The 11,706-nt window shown below is 36.9% G+C and overlaps 1 protein-coding gene across 1 annotated transcript; it reads right to left on the bottom strand.

Annotated features, from left to right (window-relative positions):
• Window positions 1–216: 216 nt before the first annotated feature.
• calcrlb (calcitonin receptor-like b) lies at window positions 217–11,706 on the bottom strand. The gene is made up of 13 exons (XM_062414545.1): window positions 11,573–11,706; window positions 8,193–8,268; window positions 7,079–7,229; window positions 6,883–6,996; window positions 6,296–6,399; window positions 6,118–6,209; window positions 5,379–5,505; window positions 5,123–5,276; window positions 4,824–4,884; window positions 4,664–4,730; window positions 3,881–4,099; window positions 3,626–3,667; window positions 217–2,604 (listed from the first exon to the last, which is right to left on the bottom strand). The coding sequence occupies exons 2-13, from the start codon at window positions 8,259–8,261 to the stop codon at window positions 2,398–2,400; spliced, it is 1,407 nt and encodes a 468-aa protein (XP_062270529.1). The 5' UTR covers window positions 8,262–8,268; window positions 11,573–11,706; the 3' UTR covers window positions 217–2,397.

Genomic DNA, 11,706 nt, shown 5'->3' with positions numbered 1-11,706 from the left:
GGTCAGACAAGGAAATCCCACCCTTACTTAAATATGTGGTGGTGGTGGTGGTGGTGGGGGGGGGGCACTGTAACATATTTCTTCCTTTTGTATTTGAAGGGAAAGAAATGGAAGCATCTTAAGGCTGCGCCAGTCAGAAAAACACCAAAAAAAAAAAAAAAAAAGACAAAAATACAGGAACTCTCTGTACCAAACTCCAGTTGAAAACAGCTTGTTTTTATTTACAGCATTATTACTCCAGTATAAACAAGCATTGTGAGGATTTATTGACAAAACTATGTTACAAAAATGAAAATGGGACTCATACTGTGACTAAAGTGACCCTCTCCAAAAATGAAAAACATTTGTAAAGCTTCTGTGAGAAAACACACATCTGTGGTTGAAGAAAGAGCTGTCTTTTTAAAGGAATGGGTTGACATTTCGGGGAAATTTTACTTATCTGCTTTCTTTCTTTGAGAATTTGATGCTGAACATGAAGCTACAGCCTTGGGCTATTCTAAGTCTAGCTGTTTTGAGTTTTTAAATTCTAAGTTAAGCATTTTTACATAAGAGTGGTGTCAAATCTTCTGATCCTAGACAGTAAAAGAACAAGAGTATTTCTTTATTCACTTCACTTAACCCCTATTAAGCATTTATAAGCAGTATATATTCTAATAAAGGGTTTATAACACACTAGTTGTGAGCAGATATAGGGACATATAGTTGATGTACAGTATTTGTCAGCAATTATAATTTATATTATTATAACTCTGTTTTATTATTGTATATTGTCTTTAATAATCGTTTGCCCACAGGAGGCATTATATTACATATATATCTCCCTACAACTACATTATATTGTGTTATAATCTATTTATTAACTTTATACTGGTTATAAATGTCCAATAGGGGGATAGTGAAGTTTTCCATTAAGTTCATGTTAGTCCTGCAGAAGACACTGATATATAATTCCTGTTTTAGAAGGCTGAAACCAGCAGCGCTTCACTCATTTAGAGTCCTGACAGGAAAGTTACTTCTTATCGTTAACTGGAGGTGACAGACTTTTATCTTACTACAGAATTACTGGATGCAAACAGTTATGACAGTGCTAGAGGTAATAATTATCAATGTATACATCAGATCAGTGAATCAGTATAAATCAGTTCCTGCTGAATGTGCATGAAGTCCATTACAATTTGTACTATTAATGAAATCAGCTGTGGATTCTTGGACTTTAAAAATCTAATAGTAGCATACAATGTTTTCATAATGGTGTAAATACAAAAGGTAAAATTCATATTTTGTGCATTGATATAAGTCATACTTATACACAATCCTATACTGTATATGTACAAACATACTGTATGCACTTTTCACTCCCCATTTTCTCCCAACTTCCTTCCACAATCATCTCTCCAGCATTTTGGAATCATTAGACACGAAGCAAAACGCAGTGAACCTAACGGACAATGCAAGCTTATGTATCAGACAAAAAAAATCATGCTGTGAACCTCATTATTTGTTTAACTTAGCTACAGGAAAAAATACATAAATAAAACAAAATTCTCCTCAAGAGGCCCACATTTGCTTAAGCAGGAATGACATTTGGCAAAACAAGCTATTTGTTTCTTTGCTGTTTAAACTTTTTTTTTTTTACATTTTAAATGCCCAGATCGGTATGCTGGTAGCCTGTGCTAACCATAGAAATCATGATTCTGGGCTATTTTAATTAACATGAAAGCATTAAATGGCTTTCTTAGCAGAAATAAACCAACTGCCAAAGACCACTTTTTGTGACTTTGTCTGAATTTTGACCAGTTCCCTCTTTGTTATTCAACTTCCTACCAGGCTAACACCAAGCAAATATGTCTGCAGCATCAAATGGGGCCACTTGTCCATTTTGGCCCCTGAACAATTGCATCTGACATCTGAATTGTTCTTTCAGATGTTAAGAGGTGGGTAAACAGTATTTTCATGCTTTGACCCTCCACTACATCCCCTGCTTTAATAACATACATTTAAACTGAAGCAATATCCTCTAAATGCTGCCTGATAAAAAATAACAACTTCTTTCTTTGCAAGATCTTAACAGAACCGTGTCTTTTTTTTAATCTTCAAGTTTAATCCACACGATGCAACAGGATTAATCCCTTTTGTTAACGCCATACAGTGAGGCTGGTTGATTCATGGGTGGTCCTCATCTGTCTGCAGCCTTTCTGAATATTCATGTGTGTAGTAAATGATGAAGAAACACTGTCTTTGGTCTTCCTTTTTGACAATATTCATGAAAAAAGTAGAAAAATAGAGTTGTTTTGTGTTTAAAGACTAAACAAAACAAGAAAAGAACTCCAAGGAAGCATAAAGATGGTGAAAGATGATGTTGCAGAGCCTCAAATGTTGAAAGTTCAAGCACCACCTTCACACGAAAGGGCTGTCCGACCTGAAGATGTCCGAGTAGCTTTTGCCGTTCATGTGCTCGGTGTGGCTTTCGATGCTGTAGCAGCGGTGGACCTCGGTGAGCGACGACGCCACGTAGGAGGCTGAGCGGAAGAAGTCGGCGTTGGCGAAAGTGCCAGCGAACTGCATCCGCTGCTGATTCCAGTGTCTCCGCAGAACGCTTTGGACCTGCGAGAGGAGACGCAAAGAGGATGTGAGAAGGGTGGCAAGGTCGCAGGTCAAAGTTCGCGAAACAAATAGCAAAAAGAACTGAGGCCAATAAGATTGATTGCATCTCAGATACAAATTTCAAACCTTTGCAACAGCTGAACTTTATAATGTAAAACAGAATCTATAAAGCTGACATTATAATCCTTCAATGCAATCAGTAATGTGCTTTTCTTCAATTACTAGTCTAGACATGCAGCTATATGAATGCAGCCAAAGTAAACACTATTGAATATGTCCGTAAATGCAATGGTGGCTGTGAATAGTCATGTGAAGTGGAGCCCTGCTACTCGCTTTGACACATTGTTGAGACTAAGTCTGTTGCGCAAAGCTTTCTGTTTAGGTAAAGATCATGTTTGCTTATTCTCAGAACAAATTTATTAAGAAAGGTTTCTCTTGTTTCTCTTTCTCTCTGTCTCTCTGACTGTGCATCATCATCAGTGTGTTGCTAGTAAGAGTAACGAAAGAGACAAACAATGTGATGAATTAAACAAAGTAAAGATATAGCCTTTGGTTCATTTTAATTTCAACTGTCAAACCAGTTACGGTCACTTGTGCAGCCTTAAAGACGACCAGGATATGGGCTGGTTTTGGGTCCCTGATTTTTTCCCATGAAGAACTTAAGCTGCTCTGGGTAAAAGTGACAGCTGGACGCCAAAAATGTGATGGAGAACTCAAGAACTGTGGCCGAACAGCTGTTCTAACATTTGACTCTGGGTCATTTTGTCTACTACTGCATACCAATACATTTCCTGAAAGCAAAATCACGCAACCAAAAAGAAACTGAATCAAGGGTCAAAAATACTGAGAACGTGAGAATAAAAACAGAATACAATACTTATACTAATAATATATAAGTATTGAAAAAAACATGAAATTTCTCCAATGGAGTACACATGCATGCAACTAATACAAATTGAAAATCTCTTTTAAATCTTTTTCAAATAATGAGCAATAACATGCTAAATCAAGCATCACTTACCTCCCCATTGAAGAAGCAGAATATTGTAGAAACTAGGAGACCCTGTGTGTAAAAAAAGACAAAAAAGTTTCTTGAATGAGTTCATAAAAATACTCAAGATGGGTAATCCTTTAAGCTGAAGCAGCTGCACGAGGGTCTGCTAGAAGTTCACACTGCCAAATGTTCATACTCTTATCCTCAAAATATTTGAAATTTGAAACCACTGCTGCACAATTATTGAGGATATCGTGTGTTGATAAGTGTTGTCGTACTCACCTGGTAGTGCATTAGGATTTCCATGATGTACATATAGATCTCAAACACCCTTTGGTCCTGGGGTTTGTAGGGGAGCAGCACAAACTGAATGCCCAGCAAAGGGATCAGGATGAGGGTGGCTCTCACAGCCCGCATGTAGAGGCTGGACTCGGCCTGGTGGGTCACTCTCAGCTTGGTGATGAGAACCCGAACGATGTTCAACAGGAAGAAAAGGTTCACCTGGAATCATAAAAAATGTTTAAATCCAAATCGGACATGAAACCATGTAACCACATTAAGAAATGACTAAGTAATTAAAAAAAAGTATTTACATGCCAACTACAGCTAACTTAAAAAGAATCAAAGACTTAGCAGCTTTCAAGAGCCCATTGGTATCACATGTGAGGTTCAGTTAAAAGTGTACTTTGAGTGAGATAAAAGACACAAATATGTAAGTACTTCTATTGTTTCGGCTCTGTCCTTATTTTAAATTAATCAGAGGAATGTACTCAGTTTAATTGATAATGTGTTTCACTTTCATGATGACCACAATGTTGACAAAAATAAGTCTTAAAAAAAACTAAGAAGTGAAGTTAAGACAAAAGTCTGCAAACACTTTCAGTTCCTGACAACTGGGACTATGTTTAAAAAAAGAGCAATAAATCCTACATTTTTAATTTAGTATGCATGTTAACACGCTCAAATTGAAACTGAATGTCGGCGTTAAACCATAGACTTTTTGTTTTATAGCCAATGTCCGGGAGTATAAATCCAACACAATGGAAAAATGAGTTCAGTGCTTACCACCAACGCGGCGCAGATTGGGCCGTGAATAATGTAAAGCAAAGAAGTATCTGAGCGGGCCCAGCATCTGTGAAAACACAAGTCAGGTCGTCAGCCTTCTGGCATACGAAAGTACACGACTCAGGCACAAAGATATCATCAAATGTTCAAAAAGACTCACTGGTCGTTGTAGTAGTAGTGGCGTGCTATTGAATGTATCACTGCTGGCACGAGAGGAAAACCTGTACAAAGCAAGAACACCAGATTGGCACATTTATGTGATTTGTGTATGAGACGATGAAAGGCATTACTCCTTACATGCTGACTCTTCACAGAATGAAGCAGCTTGGCCCTTAATGATTAGTCCACAGATATCTTATTAGTCGTTCATTCATAGAGAAAAAAGGGTTTTCATTGCTATTAAATGTCAGTTTGGTTCAAATTTGACCTGAGCAACATGTAAGGGTATATTTTACTTACCCCATCCCAGCAGAAAATACCACACGAGATGCTGTTTTTCTGCAAAAACCGCCACAACAATCAGAGTGTGCAGGTAGATGCCCTCACAAAGCATCCAGAAGTAGTTGCAGCTCAGCAGATACAGATGGATGAACATGAGCAGCTTACAGCTCGCCTAGATGGGGGGAAAGAAAAAACCAGTATGAGACTTTGTTTTTGTATGAAAATCGCAATCATGTGTAAAGAAACATCAAAACATTTTTTTAAAGTGACTCACAGAATCATTATAAGTGTGTCCCTGTTTCTTCACCACTGTTGTGAGCCAGACAACAGTAAGGATTGAGTTTAGCACAAATGAGAGGAAGAGGTTTTTGTGGAGTGTTATCCTCTGGCAGCTTAGACTCCTAAGAAGTGGAGAGACACGTTAGACAATAGATACAATCATTTTTTGTAAGTAAGCCATCGCTTTGGCAACAACAGCTTGAAAGTCAATCTTTAAAAAGGAAGTTGTGCAGAAAATAAAGTCATGCCTTAAAAAAACATGTTAATAAAGTATACAGTAACTCAGGGGTTGATAATAGTGTTAATAGAAACCTGTATTAATGCTTTAGATGTGTAATAAACCATTTGCATGATACCTGCTAAAACCAAGATGCATGACTTTATGGATGCTTGTACTGCAAGAGCCATGTTTCAATAAATATTTATAAAGGGAGGGCCCAGAATGGTTTATTGTGCAGGAGCACTTTAAATCTGCTGTTTAAATCTTGCCTCTCTTCAGTTAAATCATACAATTTGTCAGTCTCAAAGCTGTCTTCAATAGCTGATTAGTATTATATTACAATTCATAAACCCTAAAAAGCAGTTTTACACGATTCAGTAGATTTATTATTTATTTTTTGTTATACTGTATTTCATATATGACATTAAAAACACCAGGTTTTGGTACATCGAGGAAACAAAAAAGTTAAAGAAAGCTGTAGTAGCACATTAATGTATTTATAGTGCACACTTACTTAAAATGGAAGAATATTGCCAGTGATATGAGCAAAGACACCAGTGACAGTCCATGACCAATCATAACCAAGTAGAAGTGAGTCATTGCCCCCTGTAAAAAAAGACACAATACTTAAAGCTGCTATAGTTTCCATACGTTCCTTTCTTTATTATATCATATTTTTTATTGCTTCTTACATTCTTCTCTGTGGCGTGGCAGCCTGTGAAGTTCGTCCACGTCCTGTTGCTCTCTGGGTGGCGCCCCCAATCGCCTGTCTGTGTGCAGACTTTGGATGCCATCGCTGCCAACACAATTTAAATTAGAGGAAAGCAAAACATGGTGAAAGGATCAAATGGTTGGTTTATCATTTTGTGTGTAAAAGAGAGGAATGCTCATTTGACACTCATTCTGGCTCATGTCCAAATAAGGTAGAGGCTGTAGATTTTGGGATGAGCCAAACATGGTATAGAGTCAAGAGTCATTTACGGCTTGGGGCCCCTCACTTTCCTGTTCTCGAGGGTGTATAACTCTTGTGTAACATACATGAGTATGCAGATGTATGTCCTGTGGCTATTTGCTATTGGCCATAATCATATAAGCTGATATATTTGACAAATCGCTGCTTGTTTCTTTGTCCTTAAACACTATAAAAGGATTAGTTTGAAAGAAAGATTTCCTTTGTGTGAGTTCTTTCTCCTTTTTGATCAACTTAATTTCAAATCCACAACATTACATTTATTGTTGCTACATTGTCAAAAATCTGTTCTCAGTTGGAGAAATTTACCATTTGTGTCAAAATCGTGATAGTAGTCTGGACAGCTCTGCTCTGTGGTGACACCAGCCTCTGTTTCATCCCAGCACAGCCATCCATCCCACGTGGTGTTGCAGACTGGCCCTGCTAATGAGAGCACACACACATATGTTGGTATTCAATGCTTTTCCACGGAGCTTTCCCGAGTTCTGTAATGAGATATTCTCACCTGTTAGTCTTGTTTTGCGGTGTGAGTCTTTCATCATCCTCTGGAAACATTCATATTGGGCTGTGGCAATTCGGTGCGGTGTCGACTGATGACTGCCGTGATGGTTCAGGTGCTCCTGGTAATTGTCTTCAGGTATTGCCGCCTGAAGCAGCTGAGATTATAGAAACACACACATCTGTTAAACAAGTTCTAAAACATAGAATTTCAGTGGATAAATCATATGATAAAGATATTTTTATATATTTTTTTGTAATTCTGTAGCAATTGAGAGTCTTGTTTAAGAAACCAAATTGTATAAATATAAATAAATAGTCCATTCACTACTCATGGTGAATAGAATAATGTCTTAAAGCCTTCTGTGGTTCTGGAGAAGCTTTGTTAAGTCTGAGAAGGTACTCTACACTGTACAATCACATTGTATTATGGGAATTTGAATTTTATATGCACACTCTTGCCGCTATGCTTAAATCTCTAGATTCATTATATCATTCAGCTCTTAGATTCATAACTGGAGATAGCTTTAGAGTGCATCATTGTATATTATATGAGAACGTGGCATTGAGGCATTGAGAAGGAACAACATTGTATTCTAATTATATCTGCAAGGGAAACTTCTGCCATATATCTCATGTCTTCTCAATTATATAGATCACTTTCAGACTGCACTAGATCGCAGGATTATCTGGTTCTTGAAAGGAGGTTGTAAAATTGTAAAATTAAATATTTTGCTCCACACAAGTTGCAAAAGCTTGATAAAGTAGAAGAGATGATCTGGAGGAGCAGATTTGGTACAGCGTGAACGGTACAGTGTTTTCTATGAATTATGTTGATGTTTTTGCTTGAATGTCTTTGAATGTTGTCTCTATTTATATGTCTGTTGAAAATCTTATTGTTTGTTACTTTGAATTTGTAAACTGTAAATGTAGTTTTTTACTTTCTGAATGCACCATGAATGTAACGCTAAAGGCTGTTAGTCAGCTGTTAGAAACATTTGTGCAATTATTAATCCAACAAAACTATTGAGTGTTGATACAAATGATGCAAACATGCAAAACTGCTTATTTTTCTTCAACCATGTGACACTATGACTGTGAAGTTTAGACACGGCAGCTACCTTGTTGAGGGAGCACAGCACCAGGAGAAATAAGATGCCATTCAGATCCATCCGTGCTTTGATCAGCATGGGTATTCTGGGGGAAAAAATGAAATGAAATGAGAATTTCATGTTAATACTTTATCTGTTTCTGACACATGTTTATGACTTGCATGTGAGACCATACACTGTGGATTATGTACAGTAAGTCCTTCACTGTTAGATTGGATGTTATTTTTATGTTTCATTGGAAGTTATTTTTATGTGATTTGGAGTAATAGCTTTAAAATTTCAACACCATCCCAAATAGTTTCCCCCCAGAGCTCAATAAGAAAAATGCTTTCCTTTTCCAACACTGGATGTGTTGACAGGAGATGGATTCAAGCTAGGTCAACCTGGCAGCCTCTTGTTCACATGTCACACATATACAATTACATTTGTGGTTAATTTAATACATTATTATTGTTGCCAAGTGGAATTTTGTAGCTTTGGACTCAGAAATCTTCATATTTTCCTTCTTTTTGTTGAGTTTGTTTGAGGTGTATTTTTGGGTGTGACTGAAACAAAACAATATTACTCACTTTTGGTTCACACTTATTTAAAAAATAATGTCCAGTTCCCTTACCTTTGCCCTTCTTGCAAGTCATGTCAACAAATCTGACAGTAAAACTATGCCTCCAAACCCATGTTTTTAATTTGTAATGGCAGGTCTCCCCGTTTTGGACATTCAGGTTACAGATTTGGCCTTTAGCTTCCTTTGTTCCCCACCGCTTCCTTCCTGCATGCTTATTATGCATGTTGAGCGAGTTTAACCAAGGTTTAGCCAAAAGAGTGTCAACACGGCAAATGCAGTGAAGGATTGTGCAGCAAAAGCCTTTGAATAGAGTATTAAGATTCTTTCATATGCTCACCACAAATTGAAGCCAGGAATATAGTTACAATAATGTGATAAAAATTTCATGAAATATATAAAACCTCCCTACAATGAATTCAGGAATCAATTCATAAGTAGCAAAAACTAGAAGTTGTTCTGCTATAAAAGCACATTTCTGAGCTCATCTTTTCCAGACTGATGGGTAACGATATTCATTTTTAGTTTTCTCCAATCATAACAGGCACGATGCGTCCTGCTTGAGGCGTGACAGTTTTAGGAGCAAAAGCAGTGGAAATCACAACAGATCCAGCAATAGTGTCTAATGACAGTTAAATTAATAAAGGCAGTAGCAGTTGTAATGGGTACGATATTAACTATGTGTAGTATTTTCCAGTCCCTGTCATTTTTTCTCACATTTAGTCGCTACACTGTGTTTGAAGTCAAGACCAGTTTGAGATTAACAAGCCCTTAGTGATGATCTACACCCTTAATAACACCCCTTGTTATTAAAAGTGTTCTTAATATTTTCCCACCTCATCTATGTTAAGGGAGTGGACAAAATATTAGGGACGCCATTAAATATGATTCATTCCAGTACCACTATACCACCACTATAATAAACATAAAGCAGAATTTTCCTAGATTTAACCTTTCTGACAATTTTAACAAAAACTGGAAATGTATGAGCTTCGTAAATGTTGAATTTAAAGCAGATCTGTTGCATTGGATTGCATTAGATTGCACAGGTGTACCTAATGAAGAGGCCGGTGAGTGTATATTGTGCATGGAAAGCTTAACTGCAAAAATAGATATGAAGTTTTAGGTGGAAAAAAACTATACAATACAGTCTGCAGGACAATCAATACATGTAAATAATAATATGATGATGCTGTTTAATGTGAGAACATATACATGGTTGACAGTGGTAACAAGCTGGATGTTTTATATGTGACCAGTATTTTTGTTGCATGGCTGATCTATCTTTAAAATCGGTTTCATAATTCATACGTGCAATTTTGCAGGTAAGAAGTATATTGATCCCTTTAAATAACAAGGAAAATAAATATAATAAAAGGAGGGTTGTATGAAAGTGTACCTCACATCAGCACCAAACCAGAAACCCTCAATAGTTTCAACCAAATTTGGAGTTTTGGGGGGTTAAACAACATCATAAACATTTATGAGTGAAATATTCCATAAGACCTCAGCAGAAGTGAGATCTTATTGTCTTCCTGTTCAAAATGTTATCACTCAATATACCTACACACGCTTGTGACGAAGAAGCTACACAATAACTTAGTCTAAATGTGAAAAAACCTGCAGTATAAAATTATTCTCTCATTATTACTTTTAGTCTGAAGTGTGTTAAAACCACATCCACGTGATAGAGACTGGGATTTCCTTGTATCTCTCACTGCATCGTAAAATAACCACCATTTAATTATGACAAAAATCAATCTTTATCTCAAGTTCAGTGGTGTCATTTCTGTTCAAGCATTATCATTTTATCTTCTAACAATTTACTCAGTCAGTCATGCTATAAAATGAGATTGACACTTTTCCCAAACGCCAGCTTCTCGCCTGTATTCATTTCATGTCTTCAACTGCTAATTCAGGAACTTTAGATGATTCATACCATCTCCAAAGACAAACCATATACCTTTCTAATGGCCTACAAAGGGCACTTAATAACTCAAAGTGATGCTACTCCCTTACTGTGTGGGCCATCCGTATTTGAACACGAGGGTCTGCACACTTTTCCATGTGAAGTATGCTTTATTAGAAACACATTGGGCCTGGAAATCCAATTTCACCACTTCATGTCCACCATGTGAGCAGCTTTTTGCTGTTAGGTGTGACAGAATTGCAGGTGGGATGAATGTATTCACCACATGACTTTATTGACCTAACATATTCTGCCAAAATGTGCTTTATTTCCCACATTTTGGCAGCATATATTTACTGATTTTGTCACAGTATCTTAACACATCAGCACTAAAGCTGTTATCATTTTATATCTGGAGCGCAAAGTATGAAAGATGTAGTGTTTTTATCTGGGACACTGAAAAATAATCTCAAGATCTAAAGAGCGTCACGCTCCTAAAACACACTTAGGACCATGTTACAATCTCTTTGGCTCGTGTTTTTGAAATTAATTTGCTTATTGTTGCTGGTATGTATTATGGACACCAGTGCCCCTTGGAAGGATATTATGCATTTCTAAATGGTATTTGTTGATTTATGGGACAAGAAACAGATGTTTTGTGCTTTTTACAAATAGACCCCCCTGATTTGCCATCACTTTTTACCCAGGCAACAGCAAAGTCAAGTGATAGACTATCTGGTTTTGTTTCTCAACTCCATAACACTCTTATATGCATGTGTGTATCTCTGTTTCCCATGTGCCATATAATATGAAGTTCACAATTCATTGGCAAACTAAACATGACTCGGCCTGTCTTCAGCATCGTAAGCCTGAACAATAATCACAGTCAACACACTAAAAAAAATGGGTAAAAGAACTTACCTTAGCAGTAGTAAAAAGAAAAATCCAACTTGATATAAACACTGTTTTTGTGGATTCTTGACGAGTAATCCTTAAGTTTGCTTCTTGCAGAAAGAGAAAAATGATATAACAAAGCGTCTGCGAGTTTTTCACTC

This window comes from Scomber scombrus, chromosome 24 (assembly GCF_963691925.1).
Source record: "Scomber scombrus chromosome 24, fScoSco1.1, whole genome shotgun sequence".
NCBI lineage: Eukaryota > Metazoa > Chordata > Actinopteri > Scombriformes > Scombridae > Scomber > Scomber scombrus.
This window is presented reverse-complemented; position numbering and strand designations above follow the sequence as displayed.

Coding starts and splice junctions, on each gene's coding strand:
- calcrlb (XM_062414545.1), bottom strand. CDS start 8,261: ATGCTGATCAAAGCACGGATGGATCTGAATGGCATCTTATTTCTCCTG. Junction 4,731..4,823: donor CACTACTACTACAACGACCA/GTGAGTCTTTTT, acceptor GTGTTTTCACAG/ATGCTGGGCCCGCTCAGATA. Junction 2,605..3,625: donor TCTGCTTCTTCAATGGGGAG/GTAAGTGATGCT, acceptor CTCCTCTCGCAG/GTCCAAAGCGTTCTGCGGAG.